At 42.7% G+C, this 24,536-nt stretch overlaps 1 protein-coding gene across 1 annotated transcript in view; it reads right to left on the minus strand.

The window, feature by feature from the left end:
- Window positions 1-20,373, minus strand: part of GSK3B (glycogen synthase kinase 3 beta) — a 152,359-nt gene extending 131,986 nt beyond the window's left edge. The window contains exon 1 of the mRNA XM_039718047.1: window positions 20,248-20,373. Coding sequence (XP_039573981.1) covers window positions 20,248-20,335 — 88 coding nt within the window. The 5' untranslated portion in view covers window positions 20,336-20,373. The remainder of the gene's footprint in view (window positions 1-20,247) is intronic.
- Between the last annotated feature and the right edge of the window lie 4,163 nt (window positions 20,374-24,536).

Consider the following 24,536-nt stretch of genomic DNA (forward strand, 5'->3'; position numbering starts at 1 on the left):
ACCAAGGAGAGCCACAGTTGGCCACACATAAAATTCAGATGCAAAATGTATTATATTTTCAAATAGCAACCAATAATATTAAGAGTTTTTATTTCTTTGGCTACAATTTTCTTACATAAAAATCAGATTGAGAGCCCAGCAAAAATTTGTCAGCAAATAAAATGCAAAGCATACTTACAAAATTAGGCCAAAATAAACAGTTCCATTCCTAGAATGTAGATGATAATTTAAGTTGAATTCACATTTTAAAGATAGACACAGACAAAATTATCTCAATTCCTCTTTCTGGAGCCACCAGCAGGAAATGTACTAGCAGTCAGAGGAAACCAAGGAGAGCCACAGTTGGCCACACATAAAATTCAGATGCAAAATTTCTCACCTTCATAGTAACTGTGGTTATTTTATGGCCTTACTACAAGGTGGAACATCACCCTCAGATATATGCAGCAACTTAAATGCCTCATCACCTCAGATTACACCTGCAGGTGTACTTTGGTGAACTAAACCAGATGGTTCTACATCAAAAAGGCTAAGCATTTTGGTTTTCACAAAAAAAAAAGAGAAAAAAATAAAAACCACAACAAACAAGAAGCCTTTAAGCCAGAGTTTAGAAGTTCAAGACTGTTTACATCCAGTTATAAACCATATGCGATGGCACTGGAAGAGGTTGACACCTCATAACCAGAAGACATAATTTGCCAGGCTTCATAGAATTTTTCAAAGAGCTCTGCCAGGAATTGAGCAAACTTCTTCTCAACCCTGCAGTGATCAAGCTACTTCAAGTGACCAAGTGATTACCCTGTAAATACAGTTAATTTCACTGCCTGCACTCTTGAAGCTCCACAATAACAAAGAGACCAGAAACATCCTCAAAGAGCATATTAAACAAGGGCTTCATTTTTCTGTGTCCCAGTTTCTTCTTTTATCTGCTACAAACAAAACGCATAAAACTCTGGACTACTTGATAGGGGGAAAAAAGCATGTTATTTTCATGGAACAGGCAGATTTAAAACAAGAGCTCAGTGTGCTCCTGGTAGGGCTTCCCAGTGATACATATCTGGTAGCATCCTGCAGGACCAGAGGCAGGTGTCTGCTCCAGCAACACCACCACTGTCACCAGAGTGGCTGAGGCACTGAGCTCAACCATCCAAGGACAACAGGCTCCACACGTTACCAAAGGAACGTAACAGCAACAGAAACTCCTTGTAATGATTCCTCTGAAGCTGTGCTTATCCTTTTAAGAAATGCCACTTGGAGAAAGAAAAACCACAACAAAACCAACAACCATGAGTTCAATATAAAAGAACTATGGAGGGAAGAGTCAACAGAGAGAAGAAAAAACACTTAATAAAAACACAATTTGGCACATCTCAACACTGCATTAAAAATAAATAAAACCTGATAAGCTGACATTTGCACGCACTTTTATCCAAGTCCAACAGAACTTGAAATAAAGAAAAGTTTAGTGAGTCATCAACCAAACAAAAGCTCATCAAGGCTACCTATGCTTGGAAACAGCACAAACTGTACTGATGTTTTACTACTTGATTAGAGTTAAGACCTTGCCAAAATTAATTTCTGTTGCTCTTGTCTGCGCATTTATCATGCTGAACCTCCTCACCTGCAAAAGCATTAGAAAACAGATTTTCATACTCAACGACATTGAACACTAACAAGCTTAACTTGTCCAAGATTTTTGCCTAATGCCTTGACAGAAAAAAAGCTTTCTAGAAAAGGTTTTGCTGTTAGTAGGTCAGGGATGTGAGAACAGTAAGTGGAAATAGGTGAGGCATTCTGACCAAAACCAGTTTTGGCTTAATTTTTTTTCCCCTTCAAAAATCCTTTGAGAAAACAGGTCAAGAAAATCAGAGAAAGAACTCTTCTATCCACAACTAGAATATATTGTTTCATTAAAAGCAAGAAGAAGCACTTAATTCATTACTTACAAGAAGAAAAAAAACCCAAAACAAACCACACAAAAAACTAGTAAAGACAAAACTGGACTAAGTAAAATTTTGTTTAGACAGAACTCAAGTAGATTTACCTAACTGCCTTCATTTATAAGGTTTACAATTTCGATAAGGATATTCTGCACAAAACCTGACATGTGCTTTCCAAAAACCAATGAAAAACCAAAACTTCATTAAGACTTTGAAGTATTCTCCCCTACTTTTCTCCAATACAATGAATTTGTACATAAAACACTGAATTTAAAAGTCCAAGGTGTCACACTGATGGCTTACAGAAGGCTGTTCTAACAGCATAACCCCATTTATCTCAGGAATTCCACAAAAAATTAACTCTAATACCTTAAGATTCAGAAGGTAAGGCATGTCTGTAATACTTTCAAATCAAACTGGTTTCCACTACATTTTAACATGCAGTACCAGTCAGTACATTCTCTCGTCTGACACCACTTCCAACTCCGCTCTAAATGTCAAATAATCCAAGTTCCAACTAGGCTGCACAAACAGTGACAGTGAAGAGCAACTTAAACTTCAAGTGATGCATTTTCCTTAAATAATACTCATCCAGTCCCTAACCTGGACTACAAGCAGAACATTGGTAGTTATGGACTTGAAAATGAGAAGGGGATTCCCCTAAATTATCTGTGAGCATTGCTAATATGGTAGAGGCAATGGTAAAAAAATATTAATGTCTCTCCAAAAACGGCAGAAAAGTTGAACAAATCAGACAAATTTAATACAGAGTAGAATTTATTTTATTTATTTTCTCCTAATGGAAAAAAAATTTCATGAGAAAAAATTATGTTACCCTACAGAAAAAAATGATTTTTTTTGTATGGGTCTCAAATCCTAAACAGGAAACTGGAAATTAAGTCTGCTGGTATAGAAAATTCCTGAACTCAAAGCAAGTCAAGACAATTCACCATGGCTGCTCTAGTTACTACTAGCCACAAAGAAACACTTCATACATGTTCATGAATAACTAGATTAGAATGTTTCTATTTATTCACTTTAGCTTTATTTCAGTCACTTTAGTGGTCTGCATGAAGGCACACAATTGTTCTCTAACAAGAGCAACCAAGGCTTTCTCTTCAAGCCACAACAAAGGATGTCTCCATATGCACCAGAACGTCTCCCTTGGCACATGTGAGATTGGTTTTTTGAGTTTATGTTGCTAGTGTTATCAAATCATGACAACTTATCAGCTTTAACTTCTCATATATCTTACAATAACTGGAAAAGTAAAAAATATCTTTTAGGTTCTCAAGTCCAGCAACTTCTTACTGAAGGATGCTACATTGTATAGCCCTGGGTACATACCCAGTCAAGATGAGTCTTTAGGATGCATTGTTTTTCTTGAGGAAAAACATCCTAAAAAATCTTTTCCATTGGGTGGGGAGAACAGAAAATAGAGACATTTCAGCAGAAAATACATCCTTTCATAACTTCAGTGCCGTTATTTTTACACAGGCAGTGTACTTGAGAGAAGTAAAAGCAGCAATTAATGTTTGCTCACTCTGCCCCCATAGTACTTACAGAGAAAAAAATACCATTTACATGTGACTGTTTTACTAAAGTTAAGACAAAGATCATCAGTTTCACTTCCCTATTCACCTTTCCCCTGATGCCCCAGCTCATGCTTCAGACTGAACTCCTGTTATGTGAAGTCCAAGTAATCAGGTGGGTGTTCAGTTCTCCACATGTATCCTGAACAGCAGCTCAACTCTGCTCATTTCCCTGTCTCCACTGCAGAACACCCACCACAATCACTGATCACCCTGACAGCTACATGCTCACCTGTCCCACTCCTACCAGCATCCTTGTGCAGAACCTTGTCCAGGCTGTCAGCGTACGGGCTCTCCACAGCACGCTATTTCTAAGACACTTGGACTGGCAAAAGTAAGAATTTGTCCCATATTAAGGGCTGTTTAAAACAGAAAAAGGCAAAGATGCAGCTAAATTAGAGTATAAATTTTGCTTCTGTACTCAAATTTTCTTGAGTGACTTCAGACACCATATTTTCTTCCCACTGGCAGAAGTTAGAAGAGTGGCTCAATGAAGCGTTTCTCCTTCATGCGCCTCCAAGAAAACTGTTCTTCTCCCCTGTAATAAAGTGCTGCTTTTGGTTACACCACATGACTTAATTAGCATGCTTAATTAAAAACTTCCCAGCTGGATCCACTGATCTGCACATCAATTTTAGTCCAAATCTAGAAACTTAGCCCACTTACATATGCTTCTACCATCATCTCTAAAAAGGTACCAAGACAGTATCCAAAAAGTTTTCTTCAAAAAACATACTTACAACATTGATAGGATATAAAACTTTAAATTCACACTGCTTTCTTCATTTAAACCAAAGGTGCATTGCTGCATTCTTTAAACCAGATCTATTTTCAAGCTTGCTGTTCCACTTACTCTTTTCCCTCAAAAAAAACATCATTGTATTTTAAAACAGATTTGCACAGAACTGAAACTCACAAGAAAATACCCTTCTTGTGAATGTAACATCAGCTAAACCCTGGCATTGCAAACATTAAAATCAACATTTTCCAGAGTAATCCATTCATGAGTTCTGGCTGCCTGCAGTTTCAAGAGATGCTGACTACAACAAATATAAAGGACCAAGAGAGTGATGTGACCATCTAAATCAGAGGAGACTTTAAACACGAAGACAGGTTACCAGCATTTTACAAATATGGAAGGGGAGGAATGAGTACTTTTCTCTATTTCCTCTTCATGAGAAAGGTACTTGAATGATAAGAACTGCATTAACATAAAATTTCAGTTAGCTCACCAACTGCCTCATACTCATCTAATGCATCCTAAACTAACAGCCAAGAGTTAAGCATTTATTGTTATTATTTACTTTGAAGCCACATTTTTAGAAAAATGAATCTGAATGGTTCCCAAAACCCAAAAAGACTACTTGGTAAGGCTCTACCATACTTCTTTCCTTGTTTCCTTTTCTGATGCCAGGTTACTTTGTTGACTTCTTGTTGCTGTCACAGCACTGAAGCTGAAGAATGTCAGCAGAAGCATCCCAGTCTCTCACAGCTACCAACAGGGAAGGGGAACAAGTTTTCCACAATACACAAGTTGTAAACTCGTCCATCACTCAGATAATGACAGCTGCAGACAAAAAAAGAACTGTACTCCCTGGCAGTCTAAGCCATCTAAGAGATGGGACTATTTCGTGCTTGCTGAAGTCAGATCAAACAGTAAAGCACAGCCTTAAGCCAAGCACTGCCTAGGAGTGAAGTATGACAGTCTCCAGCAAGAGCCTCGCTTACAGCCAACCTTCTAATCCTTACATCAGCCTAAGACTTCAAATGGAAAAATTAAAAGGCATTTAGGACTACTACTGCACCTTAGAAGGACTCGGGCATAATGTTAGTGAGTTATCATTTCTTGTCTTTTATTTCAGCAGTATAAAAGGAAAAAAACACATTCATTTGATGTCTACCAACTTTTTCCATATTCAAAATCACATGGAATGTGGAAGCAAGGATTCAAGAGAATTTTACAATTCAGTTATATTTACAGTTCTGGATTCCAACCTTCCACGGTAACTTCACATGTGTACAAAATAAGACTATAGCTTTGCGAGGCACAGAAAAAGCTTTTGTTTAGTTCTAGTCAAAGCTTCTGTATCAAAAGGGAAACCATGTACCAAAATATAGATGATCATTCCAGCTCTTAAGTATCTTTATAGTTTCTTATGTGACAACTCTAGACTTAGCAATTTCACACATCCATCTTACTTGCCAGAAAGCTACATATAAGTCAATTAAAATCCCTACAAAATTCAGATAATAAAGTGACAAAAGGCAAGACTTGGAGATCCTCTTCGAATCTTTGAATTTTGAAATAATAAAGTGAAAAAAATGTAACAACTATCTACATCCCACAGATGTACAAGACCAAGAATTTGATCTTGTAAATCTTTCTTATTTTGTGTTCTCTGCAACATCTGGTTTCCACACGCAATCTTCAAACACTTGTCCCTTTATTACATTAAAACTAAAGCAACTGCTGTGAACAGACAGTAGTTATATGTTAATGGATGCTTGCACTGGCATTACACACCAAAGCAAAACACTCTAAGTTGTTTGGAGCAGATAGACACCCCTAACATATGCATGGTACCTGTGCAGCCAGTGCAATTTGGTCCTGGTCTCTGCCTGAAGCTCTGAGCAGTTCTTGCCTTGTGCTAAATTCTTTTGTGTTGAAGCAAGAACCATCAAAGCTTCTGTATCAAAAGGGAAACCATGTACCAAAATATAGATGATCATTCCAGCTCTTAAGTATCTTTATAGTTTCTTATGTGACAACTCTAGACTTAGCAATTTCACACATCCATCTTACTTGCCAGAAAGCTACATATAAGTCAATTAAAATCCCTACAAAATTCAGATAATAAAGTGACAAAAGGCAAGACTTGGAGATCCTCTTCGAATCTTTGAATTTTGAAATAATAAAGTGAAAAAAATGTAACAACTATCTACATCCCACAGATGTACAAGACCAAGAATTTGATCTTGTAAATCTTTCTTATTTTGTGTTCTCTGCAACATCTGGTTTCCACACGCAATCTTCAAACACTTGTCCCTTTATTACATTAAAACTAAAGCAACTGCTGTGAACAGACAGTAGTTATATGTTAATGGATGCTTGCACTGGCATTACACACCAAAGCAAAACACTCTAAGTTGTTTGAATCAGATAGACACCCCTAACATATGCTTGGTACCTATGCAGCCAGTGTAGTTTGGTCCTGGTCTCTGCCTGAAGCTCTGAGCAGTTCTTGCCTTGTGCTAAATTCTTTTGTGTTGAAGCAAGAACCACAGGATGAAAAACTGAAGCAAAGCATTGCTTCTCTCAGGACCCACATGAAGCAAGATCTAGAAATTTCCCACAGAAAGTTTGTGGTTCTCAAATGCAGTGCAGGACTACCAAAAAGCAAGCTACCCTTTGAACAACACTTGTACAAAAAAATGAAATTCAGAGCAGATTTAAACCTCTAACTAAAAATACTCCCCAAGTGCTTTTCCAAATACAGTACACTTACCTAAACCTCAACACTAAGGAAGCTCTATGAGTCTAGATATTAGGAAGATTTGTATTTTTTTTAAACAATGAAGGTGGTGAAACACTGGAACAGAAAGGTGGTGGGTGCCCCATTTCCAGAAGCTTCTAAAGTCAGACTGAACAGCAATCTGAGCAACCTAATGTGGCTGAAGATGCCTGTGCTCACTGCAGGGGGACTGGACTAGATGACCTCTCTAAGAATCTACCTTGCTTTCAATCGTTAAAGCTGTGACCAGTTTCACAAATCCTTATCTCCACATCCACTAACTGCCAGCGAGCTGCCAGTCATGCAAGGCTACCTCATCCCAAGGGGAGAAGCAAGAGGATCAGTGTGCTGTAACTGAAATTCTTCCCAAGACCACGCAGAAATAACTGGAATGACACAAAGTAATACCATGAGGGACTACAGGCTGTCTTAATTAAAACCTCTCCAAACTTCTATATATAAACTACCTGGCAAGCATCTTCATTTTTCAAACAGGCACTACTGGGAATCTGACAGCCTTCCCTGTCTATTCTATTCCAGTGCTCCTGTTCTTTAGAGTTGACTTAACTAGCTTAATAAGTGTTCTCTACAATTTAAGCCTACAAATAGTTTCATCTCCAGTAGGGAAGTTTTGTCTTTTTCCAGCTTTTATGTATTGCAAGAACATTATCAAAAGAAATCTCCCTTCCGCCTCCTCTAAAAAAAAAAATATCATCCAAAGGGTTTTCAGTTTTCCCCTAATAGCACTAAAGCACTTCAGTTTCTTTAGGGTAAACTAAAAGTTCCTCTAAAGGATTTTTTTTTAGACCTCTGACCATTTTTCTTTGCCTGCAACTAGTCTTCTCCCAGTACAATACCAAAACCAGGTGCTGTACTTTAGCTCATTAGCATGCCAAGAAGTGGGAAGGCTAACTCCACGTATTTTACACAACATTGCTATCAAAACATACAGTAAAAGATTTGCTGGTTCTCCAGCATTGGTTGACTCATGGCCGCTGTGCAAATATCTGACTCCAGATTCTTCTCTGCAGATCTCCTACTGTTGTCCCAGTTCCCCCCAAACCTGTTATCAGCACAATCAAACCTTACTGAAGAACAGATGACATCAGCCCCTCCTACATTTCATCCTACTTAGGGTACCACTTGGTTAAGATAATTTTGAACACATGCTCCGTACTCCTAAGAGCGCCTGATAGTGCAATCCACAAGTCTAGCAATTTTACTCAGATCAGTCACAAAAAGCCATTACTACTACACTAAACAAAAATGCAGAAGGTCTGATTCTGCACATCCTTCTGGTTTGACATGAATCCTGACTTCAAAGAACCTTTATTTTATAATGGCTGCAGACCCATTCTTAGCCAAACAAACGTCATTTTCTATCATGATATATAAAGTAGTTAACCCTGTGAAAGTGAGCACACACGATATACAGATCGGTCATTTGTAATAACAGACATACTGGGTCAGATGAAGGCATTGCCTAATCCACTTTCCTGTCTTTGACAATTGACATAAGGAAACACCCAGAAGAATAACATCCAAGCCATCAACAGGAGGTATGAATACAGACATTTGCCTTGAATTATACATAGATATATGTATTGCCACCTATTTTAAGCACATTCATTAATTTTAGCTTTGGAAAACTTACACAGTTCTCCAGCACTGCATTTGTTGTCCATATCCAACGTCAGTTTAAGGGAACTAAGAGCTCTCAGCTGTGTAAAGCCAAAGAAATGAAAATGATGCAGTGACAAAATTCCTGGAGGAAAAAAATTCACAGTATTCCATAAAAGAAGACATCTCAAGGTTTTAGTGGATATGTTTTTAAACAAGCACTTTCATGCCACATAGCTGATTCCATTTACCAGCATGATCCATGGCTGATCTCCTTTTAAGAGGTTTCATTCATGTGGTCTACATATCCTTTTCTTCAAAGAACAGCCATAGGACGGATCACTTTGTAAGAATCTGAAGAGCACCATATTTTTTAAAAGGGCATTTTTGAACAAGTTCTGGAGGTTTGCATCTATTTATGCTAGTAGCACAAAGGAGTATTTTTTTTCTTAAATCGATGCCAAGTTGAAGCAAAAGTGATTCATAACTGCACCAGCCTACTCTTCTGTGTCCTAGAAAAGAAATTCACTCTTGAACCTTCAGTAGGGACACCATCTCTCAAGTCAGACTGCCCAGCTTCCAATAACGTCACTATAGCTTCATTCAATTTTCCACATTTGAAGAGTTACTCTACATAGTCTACCCCCAGACATCCAAAGAGGTACATTTCACAAGGGAGAACATCCCAGATATAATTTAGAAATCTGGTAGAATGATAAAGTATTGCACTAGTTCTTTGTATCTTAATTTTAAAATGGGGGAAAGGTATTTTGAGGTAGTTGTATATTTAATGTTTAATGACTTACTTTCCACCTAAGCAAAAAAAACCTAGTAATATATGGCAAAGCTGTTTCCATGCACAGAATAACTCCAAGTTAGGGTTGAAGAAGTTGAAGAAAACAAAAATGGTCAAATAACCATTATTTGACTCACTGCATGTTTCCTAAGTATGAGATGGTTTCATATCAACACAGACAAAACAAGAAATCAAAGTTAAACAGAATAAGAGATGTCCAGAGAAATTCAATGGATTTCAATGAACAAATCTCCAGGAGTTCTGGAACATCTGCTCTCTTCAGTGTCAGATGAAAGCTAATTATTCCTCTTCATCTACAGACAAATTCCCTATCCATTTATTAACCATTTGTCCTAACAAAATCCTGGACATTACCTGAATTTTTAGAAATACTCGCCTTCATTCTCTACTATTCTTAGAAATCACAGCACTTTCAAATACAGTCATAAAAACCTGCATCTATAGTCTCAAAGCAAAACTGGAATAGCCTGTGTGCAGCAGTCTTTGAGGAAGCTGTAGTTGAAAGTCCTACCCAACAACTTTTTGTTCTCCTTACTTCACAAACACTGCATCAGTTCTACAATTTAACAGGCTACTGATACATTTCCACACACTTCTTCCTCATACTGAAAGTCCTACCCACCAACTTTTTGTTCTCCTTACTTCATAAACACCCTGCATCAGTTCTACAATTTAACAGGCTACTGATACATTTCCACACACTTCTTCCTCATATTTCCCAGAAAAATATTTTGCACACCAGACAGAGATGCCACCCCTAACAGCCTTGGCATTTTTCCCCCTCACCAGCATATCTTAAGTCCAAAGGGTGTAAGGCATACCTGCAAAGAACTAGATGAGGGCTGCTCACCTCTGCAGCAAGCCCCAGTGCACCAGAATTTCAGAACTTCACTGAAAGCACAGCAGTGCACAAGAACACTGGCTGAGGTGAAAGCTCCACAGCACAGAAGACTGCACGTGAATGTGAGTAACCAGAGCAAGCAAGTTAAAACACACACCTTACCAGTCTTCCCAGATACTCAGACAAGAATACCATGTGCACCTTTGCATGTAAAGATAAACTTTTGCAATCACACATGTAGAGCGAGCAGTCTGCTTTAAAGCAGAAGCCTTCATATGTGGCCTAGGTTTAAATTCCAGATCTCAGAACTCTAGATCATCTCCCCCCCTTCATCTCATATTTCTGACCATGCATATCTGTGTGTGTGTGTCTCTCTATAGTCAAATACACCTAAAAAGTAATAGAGCAAAAGGAGGTGCTAGAGGACAACTTAACATGACTTTTCTCAGTTAGAATCTATTGATTTTGAAATAGTCTGCCAGGAACTCCTTCATAATTCCACTTACTCTTCACTTAAAAGAAAAAAGGACAAAATAAACAAAAGACTCCACCCTACAATGTCTGAATAAACTAAACCTAAAAAGCATATGTAGATACTATACATTTTAAACTAATACTAGAAAAAATTTTTTTGCAATTATGCCACAACATAAGAATAAAAATTAAGCTTTCACCAGACATTTTGAAATGCAGACAGTGTTGTTGTTTCAGTAAGTAACTCTGAAGTATCATAATTATTAAAAGTTATAGGCACAGCATAAACATTTCTGCACTACTTCCTTTTAGGGTTGGCCCACTGTAATAAATATTTACAGTCAATCATTAACTGCTCAAACATTACCACTGAAAAAATAGCCTGGGTTATTAGAGAAAAAAAAAATCCACAAGCTATTGCTTAAAGCCAAGGCATTGACACCAAACATAAAATGTTGCTCAGACCTCATGAATCTCTCTACCTGTCTCCAAAATCCCATAGGAATTTCAGATGTTCCACCTGGGAAAACACCCGCTGTTCTTTTGCTGTCAGAGATCCCATGTCACTTGTCATGCTTGAACCTTGTCAGCTTTCACAGACACTGAAAGCCAGCTACTCTGTCTGAAGGGAAACTTCAATCCACTGAAGTTGAATCTATCCCAAAATAGAAGAGACCTGCAGATTTGGCAGCATTCATTCCTCTAAGATCCTCCATTAAGCCCAATACATTTCTGAAACCTGCTCTGATAACTTGAATGACATTCAGGCACTCCTGCTGGTGAGCTTCACTCGGCCGTGTGAAGAGTCCATCGAACTCAACTGCCATCCCCATGTCACCTGAGTAAGAAATTATACACAATCCCAAACCAACTCATGCCCACTGCACTGATCAAGGAAGAGCAAGTTTAAAGTTGAGCTAAATCTAAAATTGACAGTACCTTATTTTGGAAGCTGCAATTAAAGCTTTCTCTCCCCTCTCACTGACCAATGTCATCTGAAGTTTGGGTCCACAGTTTCTGGAATAGTCAAGTTCTCCCACTCCACACAAACCTTATGCTTCTGTCTCTAGTACATTTAATAGATATTTCACTAGAAAACCCAAACAAACAGAAAAAAAATCACCTATCTTTCCATAGGCCTCTAAATCATTTCCCCAAGACTTAGATCAGCTCTGTGATCCATTGTGGTTATTAAAACATACTGGTAAATCTATTCCAAAGTCTCTAAAACTGGAATTTGATTAGGAAGGCTCTATTCTCTGAGGAACACAGAAGAAAACAATTAACTTGCAATTGCTATGGTGCATGACTATACATACCTGTAGCTCCCAAGGCAGTACACACAATCACAAGTAAGATAGCAAGATTAGAATTGAAATGGTCAACAGATATGTTCTTCTCAAGGACAACAGCATTTTCTGCTTCTTTAGGTTTCAGTTGAGCAATTGTATATATAAAGAAAACAAAGCATTCCATCTACTCACCTGCAGAGAGGTTGCCCTACCAGAAAGCTTTTGTTCTCTAAGTGAGGCACAAAACATTTTTTCTGATGCTGATACTGAACCCCACAAATTGAGGAAATACATTTATGGTTATGGGCTTCATTCATAGGCATACAGATCTGTACCAAATGATTCACATTTACTTGGCCAACATCCAAATATTCAGTTTATTTAGGCTGATGAATTTGTGACCCCTTCCTCCCTCTAGGAAACCTGCTCACACAGGTCAATTCATTGTGCTGCTTTTCTTAAATAGATAATTAAAACAACTAAGCAGATGAGATGGGGTACAAATAGCATTGTATGCTCCATGTAAATGTTTACAGGAGGGTGTGAATCAAAAAACCAGATTGACACTATCAACTGTGACTAAATAGTTTTCCTCTTTCTACACAGCAAGAAAAACCAAATTCTTCTCTGCAGCAACAGTCACAGTTTATCTTTCTCCAAAACATATTCTTGGCCTGTCTGAAAATTAAACAATTGCCTGCATTCCTGGCAAAAGATATTACCATGAGCTACAGGGCTTGTATCTGACAAGTATTATATTCCTACTAAAAAAGTCAAAAGAGATGATATGGCTGTAAGAAATCTGCCTTGGTTGGAAAAATTCAGCTGCTGCTTCCCTTCTGGTTATGACTTCAGAGCCAACACCCAACTTTTCTCCTTCTAAGTGCTCTGACCCAAAAGACTGGCAATTTTTGCAGTGGCACTCAAACATCTACCCTCATGAACATACAACAGCACACTGCAGGACCAGAATTTCTAAGTCCTATATATCCTCCATAGCATTGCTTATCCAGTGGCAACAATGAGAAATATCCTCCCTTTCCCTTTTGATCAGCAGGTCTCTTATTATGATCATCTACTGTCAGGCACTTGGACTACTAAAATGTTTCTCCAACTCAGTCCAACTGCCTGAAAAGACATGTCAAGCAATGTAACTATATCACTACACATTTTTGTGACATATCAAGCTTAAGAGACATTTTTCAGACACAAAAATACTTTCACCAATGCTACACTGGTCATTATACCCTTCAAAGAAGGGAAACTCAGCACTATTCAAATATATTACAAAGCTATAAAGATGTATTTTTCTTAGCTGTGTGTTCTCACTTCTGTACAAGCTAAAGTGAATTTCCTATGGCAGGCACCAAGGCCCATTGCAGCCCCAGAGCATTGATCCTTCAGGTAACCAGAGTCTGTATCACCCACACAGAAACCCTGGAAATCATCTAGAAATTAATCAACACAGAGGACAGCTGGCAGCCCACTGTCACCTGTGCAGGAAGCACTGCCACTGATCCACAGTAAACAGCCCCTCCCTCAGCTGATGCGGCCAAGCCAGAAAATACCCAGTCGCTGCCACAGAGACACAGCAAAGCTCCTGACAAGGACAGGAGCCATTCCTTCAGAAGGAGCTGTTGCTGGATGGCTTTTGTCAAAAAAAAAAAAAAAAAGCCTCGAGTTCTTGACATTGACAAGCTATCTTACCACTCTCCTTTCTTCCATTATAAGACAGACTAGGTGAGAACACAAATTGCCTTAAATGCTTAGATCTACTTCCCGTCTGCAAGAGATAAAAGTACAGAGTGAACTGCTTTGCTTTATTTCCTTTTCTGAACAACAGACAAGTCATCTGTGGCAAGAGCACCTAATGAAAAGATTCTTTGATAGCACTGAACATACAAGAAAAATCACTGTCCACTTCTTTTAGAGGCACAGCAGTATGACTTCTGGCCATCCACATTTCTGACAGTTGTCAGAGAGTGATGCAGGACTGCTTTCAGAAAGGTCTCCACCATGGATTTCTATTGAAATACCATCATCTCGCCTCTCCTAGTGCCCTGACAGAACATCACACAGCAACACCTATAGGATACAGGATTGAGTCAAACGTGCACCGTTTTCATGGAAAACACCTAAATAATGTCTGTGGCATGGTAAGCTATCACCTATGGGGACTGAAAGGATTCTGAAGAGGCAGTGAAAGCAAATCGTTGTTAACCAAATCCAGTTTGCAAAAGCTTCAGGTAGAGATTCATTTTAGGCTTCTGTTTCATGAGATCCAGCAGCACTGACCAGAAACAGTTGTCTGAGCATAACTATGATGTTGCAATCATTTCTCATAGACCTGCATCTTGCTACCACATCTCACACCTTTCTCACCTCAAGATCAGACAGCTACAGTGCACTCAAGTGGTTTCATTTTTAAAATCAATTCAAAAAATATAAACTGGCATAGACCATTATGCCTCCAAATTTCCACCTCCCCAACGGCAGCATGCAGCACTTTGGAAACAGTCTCTGTGGGATGAGAAGTGACAAGGGGGTTTCTGGTGTTGCATCTGAATAAAGGGGGTCTGACCTGTACAGTACACTGTGGGTTTTGAGCCTTTATGGCTGAAAGAGTTTCTTGTCACATTGTAAATGTTGTAATTGGCATTTATTTTCAATATACATAAATAAAAGAGCACCTATCTGTGCAGCTTTCTGAAAGAAGTTCTGAAAAGAAAAAATTTTGAATTTTGAGTGGACTTGGATATTCTATGAGGCAATCAAACTTTCAATATTCTCCATTTCCTAGTTGCTTGACTTTAAAAGCTTTGTTTGTCTTTCAAGGCTGCTCCAGGCTGATGCTCATTAAATTCAGAAAGCAGCCAAGTAACTCCACCAGCCATATCGTTGCTGCAGGAGACAGCCACTTTAGCACTTCCCACACTAGCTATCGGTGACTAAAAGTCCTCAGAGTAAAGTTGATTTTTAAATTTTTTGAACAAAATCTAAAGGGAGAGAACTCCAGAAAAATATTCAAGTTTTCAGTTGTCTACAGAAATTTCTTGAAATTCAGAGGTAACAGACTTTTCAATTTAAAATGGGACTCAGTCATTTAAAACAAAAATACTCCAATAGCTTGAACCAAGAGGCTTCAAGTGTTCTACAAGCACCTGGCACAGTTTACTGTGTTCAAATAACCAAGGGGTTTAGCATTAATTAATTTCAGAAATGCTACAGCTGATTACAGCACTAAGCCTGAACTGCAGGCTTTTTGCACACAGATACCCTGTACGCTTTCAGAATCTTCTTCAGCCATCCATTCAGTTTAAGACAGAGCATGGGCAGAGGGAACAGCAACAGCCAAAATCCCACCATTTGTATCATTGTGAAGATCTGTGATAAGTAAACTGAACACCAATAATGGAAAATTCCTTTATATTTTATCTAAACAAGCTCTTAAAGATAGAATACAAGAAAATTAAAGAACTCTCTTGGGGCAATAGAGAGGAATTCTTCAGGCTGTGGGGCAGCCTTCAGCTTTTCTCATCTCCCTGTCACTGCTTGTGATACCTACAAGGCCCTATCAGGTTAACAGATGAGGTGATACAACAACCTCCAGAGCCAGATGCACACAGGCAAGGAACACGCGCCACAAGCCATAGCTGTGTAAACAGGTGAACAAGATGGCTCCAATATTGCTAGGAGACACAGAAGGTGAATCAAGGGGTAAAACAAGAGGGGATCACCTCCAAGAAGCAGTGCAGGGAAGAGGAAATGTGCAGAACAGAAATGGAATGCTCAACTAGCTAATGGTATGAATAAAGAGGAAAAAGTCTGTCAGCATCAGAATTAAGTACAGCAGACAGTTCTATTCCTTTTCAGACTGCAAGGCACAACTTTGGGGCACTGTAACATGAAACACTTTCCACTCAGGCACACATGCTCATTAGCTGACCCCCTCCGTGCATTTTTTTCCTATCTAGGAATGAGGAAAGCTGCTCACCCAGCAGCAGTCAGAAAGCTGGACAGGGCTAGGATGAGCGACGGCCAGACACATAACGCTCAGCAGGCTTCTGGAAGGGAGTGATTTTCCTCTCTCCAGCAAGGAAAGCAGGATGGGCAGCTTTCAGTTTCAGAAACCAATTAGGCAGAAACTGCTATCAAAGCAATAGAGGGCCCTACCCTAACTGGGTTGAGAAACACCAGGTGGTATTATCTCAATCGCTTTGCCAGTTTCAACAGCCCCACTCATTCCTTCTCACTGAAGGCGCCCAGGGTGCCCTTTTCCAAGGCTCTTCCCACATACCTACCTGGACACCACACAGCATTCAACAGAACTGTCACCTAGACACCACTGCTACCTAAAAAGCAGTCGCTATTATGCAGTGGCTCGTGGAATAGCTACTAAAAGAGCAACAAACTCAAAGACTTTATTCCTTCAGGAACCACTTTTAAAGAGCCATCACACCCTGTGAACAATACACAGCAACATAGGCTTACCAAGCTATTGTGGTTTCAGGAGATTTTACAATACAGGAAAAATCCAGTGAATCTAAGAAGAAAAGAAAAACTTCAACAAACCCCAAGTTTGGCACCACTGAAACATTCTTCTGCAGAGTCCAAAATGAATTATTACAATACTGTCCTTTAGATTTTGCAACCAAGAGTATGTGGTCAACATCAGAATTAGCTAAAGCAAATAAAACTGCCTTCCTCACCCTCCAAGTTGACAAATCCTGCATAACCAATTACAGACCCATGACACTCACACACGGAGCAAAAACTCTTCATGGCAAGTGTTAGCCAAGACACTATTTACTGCAGACCATCAAGACAATTGGCTACAGTTACAATAAGTACTGCTGCCTGCAAGGACTTGGTGTTACTTGAAACACATATTTCCCAGAAGCTTAGAAGAAGGAAAAAAAAATCAATTCTACAGTCATTAGATGAAAATTTTCAAACTGCAAACTTTGAGACTTCTATTTTTACACTGATATTTTTAGTCATGTGTTGCATGACTACCCTTTGTATTTCAGGATTATTTTTGTCCCATCTGAGAAACAAGGTACATCCGTAAGCAGTGTAAGAGCAACTAGGTGAAGAACAAAAGAAAACTTCAAGCTCCTATCTCTTCTCCTACTATAATGAGCAGGTTGATAGTATCAGCAAGTGGAAAACTGGAAGCTTAGCTCCCTCCTTTTGAGGGACAGGCTTAACAGAAGGAATACACACTCTTTTTTTGTTCAGGGAAAGCCTACAGACCCAGCAACACAGCCTCACACAATGAATACCCCATTTGAGAACTATTTCAATGTAGAAATCCATATGGTTGAGTGATTTCACAACCACCAAAATATAAATAGAGAAATAAAAATAGTCAGTTTTCAGAAGACAGATGTATGGCTTGAAAGAGATACACGAAGGCCACAGGGTTCCTACTGCTGCAGAGATGTTCAAACCCTAGTAACATCCCTGACAGAGCAATGAGAGCAGCATGCATGAGAAGTCATTTTTCCCAATAGCCAAAGGAGAAGCAGCTGCTCGTAATCCCCTATCCTTCCATTCAAGGTTTCATTCAGTTACCAACTTCTGAGAACAAAGTATCATAAATTCAATCTAACAAACTGCACAGCAAAGAGATGAAAAATCCTTGCTCACTCTTTCCTCCCCATACACCTTGGGAAAAAGTGCAATCACAGCACGGTTCTAGTTCTGCTCCTCCCAGGAAACCCAAGGAACAATGAACCCTCCTCCAGTATTTTATGAATCCTTTTCTCATCCCTTAGATATATCCTTCCTAGGTAACTGTTGCAGCGCTCAGCCAAGAAGAAGCAATAGCTGCAAGAGACATCAGAGCAAGAGTGACTTCATCATCTGATTTCACCCCTCCTTACAAATGAGAGCAAAAAGGCTGACATCAAACAAGGCAGGTTTTGCTTCCAAAAGACCCACACCAAGACAGAAGCAATAAAGATATCCCAGACACTCAGAAGATACCAATCCATCAATTTTCACCTTCCTCATAAGGACTCTTTTGTCCCAGCTTTAACTCAAACTGCCTCAGAAGGTAACTAAGTATCAGCCTATAAATATATATCAAAATGAAAGAGCCGACCTAACTCTGTTCACCACACAAGCACTGCACACTGGCAATACACAGCTTGCTACATCATGTGATAAGATGTTACCAAGACTCCGCTAACCAGTAAAATAAAACCTTTTTTGACACCCTGGAATTTTTCTCACTTAGAAAGCAAAGAAAAAAGTTAACTTCCCAAGCTGTCTTACATGGCTGGATTAACTGAAAATAGAAACTGCACTTCCCACAGAATCCTTGAATGTGGTTCTCTTGCTTTGTTCTGACATTTTTTCCAGACAGCAGAAGGACCAGGAGCACATGACTAGAGCGACTGGGGGGGTTATCACAAGTGCATGCGCTTTATGTTACGGCCTTTGTTTCTCCCTCAGTGTTATACACTTGGGATTGATTCATATTTGCAAACTTGTTAGTCTGCATCAGTTAGCACCCTCTTCACAGGCAAGCATCTGTCTAGTCTTTGACCTCAAATAAACGGGAAAGGAGCATCAATGACCTTTCAAGAATCGAGCTGCAGAGCCTGAATAGACATTTTAGTCGCTGAGTATGACAGGTTGAGGTCTCGCTCGGTTTAGACAGCCACCTGCAGAAATACTGGTCACCAAGACCTGCTTTCCAATCCACGGGCACTTCAAATAAGCCATTTAATTAAAATGGAGTCACCCACAGTTCTCCTCCGTGCAGATCAATAATCCTTAATAAATACTAATGCTGAACCTGATCAAACCCACGCTGTGGTGCTGCTAACATGGGTTAACTGCACCCGTGGTTTTGGGAGGGCTGCTGGCACACTGATCATGCAGATAGAAGGTGGAATACAGCCCCGGAGCCAAGTGCTCTCTTCGAGGCTTCATCCACAGTGGAAGACATTTCGGTGCAAAAAAAAACTATCAAAATTTCTTATCTGTCAGAAAGCTCCCAATCTCCCAGTGCTTTGGCATGAGACACACAAGCCCCTGCGATGGATACAGGCATGCACCCACAGAGCCATGTCAGGTGTGGCTTTACACGAATATCAAATGGATCAATCGAATGGGAATGCATATTGAGCATTCCTGGTCCCATAAAAATGTCATCCTTCATTTCCGTAAAAAAAAAGAAAATATATCTAAAAACCACACTGTTCATATGAATCTGGAAGAACAATTGAGGTCTTAATGTGAACATATTCAGAAGAGGAGTAAAGAAATTCCATATGATAACCACATAGCTGATCTATAGCAACTCAGAACTGGGCCTTTTTGTATCAGCACAGGTTTAATTCATATTTTTATTTCATATAAACCAGCTAACCCCAACAGATAGAATACGAAGAACAGGCACACATTAAGCATTTCTGACATGCCTGTGCAGAATAAAGCATAGGCCTCATTCTTAAAAAATATTCCTCTGATCAGAAAATTGGAAAAATAATACCAAGCTTGACATGTGAGCCCATGGAGTAGTTACTTCAAAATAAGCATTTTCTTATGCCTTCTTCTGAGCATTTTAGCAGAGCCTGGAGGATATTAGAGACACCTTTTGTAAGCTCCCCTCCCCCTCCTTTTTTTTTTTCTTTAATGGGCTGGACTAAAAGGTGCTCACACCCGATCTACGGGTGCATGGAAAAACCTTCCATGCTCTCTCCCCTTAACAGACAGGAGTGCTTTTAAAAAAAAACTCAAAAAAATACATAATGAACGTGAATGTCACGGTCATACCTGTGTGCCCGCAATTCGTTTCCTCCTTTCGGTGGGAGGAGGGGGGGAATGAAAAGGAAATACAGACTACAGAGCTCCCAATCCGTTTCACAAAGGGGGGAAAAATGGCTTTTTAATGAGCCAGAGGCCGCTGGCAGCGACCAGGAGCTAAGGACGAGGACAAACCCACCGGGATTTTCCGTCCAGCAGGCCCCGAACGGAGCGGCGGCGTGCGCCTATTCAAGGTTAATGGGGGGGGAAGGGGAGAGAAAGGAGCTGCCGAGGCCGGGGCTGGGGCCAGGCTCCCTTCGCCGCTCCCAGCCCGGGCGAAGGGCGGGGGCAGCCTCCCCGGCGCTCACCCCCACACCCGAGGGGGGCAGGATACTCACGGCTGACTTTCATGCTGCCGAAGGCCGAGGGCTGCTGCACCGGCTTGCAGCTCTCCGCGAAGGAGGTGGTCCTGGGCCGCCCGGACATGGTCTCTCCCGCTCTGCCCCAACGGCGATCACCTCTCTCCTCTTCCTGCCTTCGCCCTCCGCCTCGCCCCGGCGGGCCCGCCTGCCGCTCCCTCGCTCGCTCAGCTGCAGGAGACGGGTGGGACGCGCCACATGAAACGCCGGGACCCCCCCTTCCCCCCCCCGGGGAAGCCCCCTCCCCTCTCGGTCTCTGTCGCCCGGCGGCTGCTGCTGCTTCTTCTTCTCCTGCCGCTCCTCCTCACGCCGCCCGCTCCTCACACGACCATCCTTCCCGGCCGCGCCGGTGGGTCCGAAGCCGCCTCCCCCCGGCGCCGCTCCCGAGCGAGGGGGGTTCGCTGGGCCTCGCTGCCCCCACCCCGGGCGCCAGTCACATGGGGCGGAGGCTCGCGGCCCGGCTCCTCCGATCCCGCCGCCGCCGCGTTTCTCTCCTTTTATTTGCTTTATCTCTCTTTTTTCCCTTTTCTTCTTTTTCTTCCTTCTCTTCCTTCCCCCCTCCCAGTTCCTCTCCTTCCCCCCTCGCCTCTGAGGGAGGCGGCAGGCAACGGGACTATTTTTTTCCCTGGCGGAGGGATCTCGGGGCACCGCCGAGCGGAGGCGATGCGGCAACGAGTCGCAATAGGATCCGGTGGTGGCGGCGGGATCCGCGGCGCGCGGAGGGGGGTGAGGCGGCCGGGCGGCCTCGCTGCTCGCTGACGCTGCTGCTCAGTGCGGCGCTGAGGCGGCGGCGGCTCCGGCGGTGCGGCCGCTCATTGCGCCCGCACGGGCAGCTGGCGGCGGCTCAGGCACGGCACGCTGCACTGCGGGCGGCGGCTAGCGGCGACGGCACGGGCCATGACGGCGGCGCCTTCCCTGCTCCTCCTCAGCCCGGCTTCAGAGCGCTGGCGGCGGTGGCTGCTTTTGCTGCTGCTTCCCCAGGCGCCCAGGGCACATAGGATTCGTCCGCCCGGCTCAAGTCTCCCGCCGAGCCCCCCTCCCCGTTCCTGACGATCAGTCCCTTTGTCCCCGCTGCTCCCTCCGCTGCGTGCCGGGCTCCCGCCGCTGCGCTCTGTGCGTGCGCCAAAGCCGCGCAGCCGCCCGTGCCCGCCGCCGCCCCACGCTGCGGAGCAGCCGTAAGCGCCGTCTGTGAATACCCGGCCGAAGAACCCGGCGCGCCCGCGAGCCCCCGGCCCGAGGCCGATACGGAAACGCCCGAGCCTTCTCGGGGCCAATCCTGAGGCCGTGGCAAGGATGCCTGTAACTGGCCGGAACCAATCACGGAACCACCGCGGGCGCGACCGATTCTCCCCGAAGTGAAGCGGAGACCCAATCGGAGCACGCCGCCGCCGCCCTAGCAGCGCGGGCGGGCGGCCAATGGAAAGGAGGGCTCTCTTCCGGCCATCGCCGGGCCAACCCGAGTGGAGCCGAGGAGGGAGAGCCAATCAGGGGACGCGCTGCCTCCGTCACCCAGCCCTGGGACGTCTTCAAGCCGCAGCCCGAGGAGGAGCGCGGCCGCGGGCTGCGATTGGCTGGCGGCGATGAGGCCGCCTGCAAGGGACCAATCGGGAGGCGCGGGGCCACGGGCGCGCCCGCTCCCGACGGGGCACGGCCGCTTCCCTCTGTGGGGGCCGGGGCAGGGCAGCGCGCATGCGCAGCGCGGCCGGGCACCGCCCCTCAGGCGCGTCCTCGCGGCCCGTCCCGCCGGGAGCGCGCTTGGGGCAGCGCGAAAGGAAACCCGAAATTGCGGGGTTTGTGCCCAAAAGCCGTCAGGCGGGGAGGTGTTGCGGCTCTGCTTCATTGAGCCGTGAAGGAAATGGCGCTGACGCGCGCAGTGCTGTCAGAGCACCACAGAATGGTTTGGGTTGGCACGGCTCTTCAAGGGCCTTGCGTTCCCACCCCCCTCCTTCCACTGGACCAGCTTGCTCCGAGCCCCATTCAGCCTGGCCTTGAACATTTCCAGGGATGGGCCATTCACAAGTCCGCCGTGTAGCCTGTCCCAGTGTCTCACCACCCTCATGCAAAGAATGTCTTCGAATATCTGATCTAACCCTGCCCTCTCCCAGTTCGGAGCCATCCCCTTTTGCCTGGTCACAACAAGCTCTGGTGAGCAGTCCCTCTGCAGCTTTCTGGCAGGGGACAGGAGGCTGGGACAGTCGTGGATGTGGTTCATGAACCACTCTGTACAAGCTGGGCCAGGCAGGGGAAAGAAGATCAAGGCTCTCATGGAAAGTCCTCGCAGTTCAGCTGTTACAGCAAGGCTTCCTCACAGGAAACATCATTTGTATTGAGGCACTAAACACCCTCAGGTCCCACTGACACCACAGGTAGATTGAGCTTGGCCCTGGCCAGAGTTCCAAGCACTGTTCTGGAAGAACTTGTCCTTCTTCAGGGCTCTGGAGCATCTCTGGGGACAGCAGCTCCCAGCCCTGGCACAGCCAGCACTGAAGCACTGCTGCCTGCTGTGAACTCGGTGGAATTACTCGGCAGACATCAGCAAAAACTGAGCACCGCTTGCTTATGCCATTAAAAAAAAGAAGTGCTCTTGCCAGAATAGTTTATACCACAAACAAAATAACTTGGACTAGCAGAAACATATTTTTGCCAGTGTTAGAGACTAAGACTGCTGTTTTCTTTTAAGGCACCAAAATATTGCCAGATTTACTTTTTTTGCAGCCCTGTTCTGAGCACCATTGCTATGTGACCAAACAAAGACCTGGCCAAAGGCAGCTGAAATTCATCCTTTACAAGAGCTATTTTACAAAGCAAAAAACAAACCCAGTCTCTCAAAATGGTCCTGTTCAGTACTTTGCTCGCCCTGGGGTGGTTGGCTTGCTGGAAGCCTTTTTTCTTGCCTGAAAAATGATGAGTGGTTTTACCTACTACAAAGGCCATGGGACTGTGAGACATTTGATTCTCCAGGATCTACCTGTGCAGCTCTGTACAGCTGGGAACCTGACAGGTGAGAGTGGTGTCCCCTAGCAAGGGCTAAGGGACACTGAAGTCACAGCATGGGAGTGGTTCTGCAGCCACCCCAAGCCACCCTACCATACTCATTGTTCCAACCCCCCTCTGAAGCACCACTGTGGCAAATGTTACTTAGACACGGCTTCAGTGAGCTGCCAACAGTGAAAATGAGATTTTCTCTCCTGTTTGGCAGAGCAGTTATCAAAAATTAGGGTTACAGATTAGGTTAGCTCTCTGAAGAACATTCTTACACAAAGCAACAAAGTAAATGTGCCACCAGGCAGTGGCCAGCTCTCTTGTACCTGAAATGTACCACCAGGCATTCCAGTCATTTTTTTTCTGGCTTTGGGCATCAAAATGCTAACAGAAATCACATTTTCTTATTTTCTGACTAAGTTCTTTCAAATTACTACGTAAACAGGAGGACTGACTTAGGAGAGACAACCAAGCTTTGTTTCTTGAAGAAGTTGGCAGTCTGAAAAACAGCAGGTGGGGGAGGGTGAGCTCTTTGCTTTTCAGCATTTGCTGTTACTCATGACAGTGGTAAATAAAAATCAGACCAATGCATAATTTATACTGATGGTGCCCATTTGAAAAATGTCCCTTAAAGCTCTGTAATGAGTCTACAACCTGATAATAAAAATGGGAAATCAACCTCATTTCCTTACAGAGAACAAGCTACTTCATGAAAATAAGTTTGTGCTTGTCCTCCTTTATCTGATATAGCCATTCTCTAAAATCACTGTGTTTCCTCTTCAGCACCAAAGTAATCTATACCAAAACCACAACTTGGTTGCTACTAATAACACTTTTCTGAATACCAAGCCTACCCATGCACAGGGGGAATGCATATTACAAAACCCCCAGCTGCAGTATTTCATATTTGGCAATCCTGCACATATTTCCATTTCATAATTAAGCAACCAAGTCTTCAAAGCCTGTCCATTCAAGTTGTAGCATCTTCTCATCCACCAGGAAACCACAACCGTGTTTTAAAGGCAAATTGTGATGTATTTGAGGGGATGGAAAAGCATAAAGCACCTCCAATTTCTGTTAGTCTGTTCATAGATTCTTTCCTTAACTAAGACAACTCTCGGAAAAACCCTAAACACACAATAGGGGCATCTATTAAGCTTTCATCCTCAATTTCAAAAATGGACTGACAAATAAAACCATTTGTGAGAATCGTGAGTGAGCTAGTTGCTTTTTAGACTGAAAGATTCTCTTTTGACAACATTGCAAAGTCCATATTTATTTTTGGC

Source organism: Passer montanus, unplaced genomic scaffold, assembly GCF_014805655.1.
Source record: "Passer montanus isolate IOZ18808 unplaced genomic scaffold, ASM1480565v1 scaffold39, whole genome shotgun sequence".
NCBI classification, from domain to species: Eukaryota; Metazoa; Chordata; class Aves; order Passeriformes; family Passeridae; genus Passer; species Passer montanus.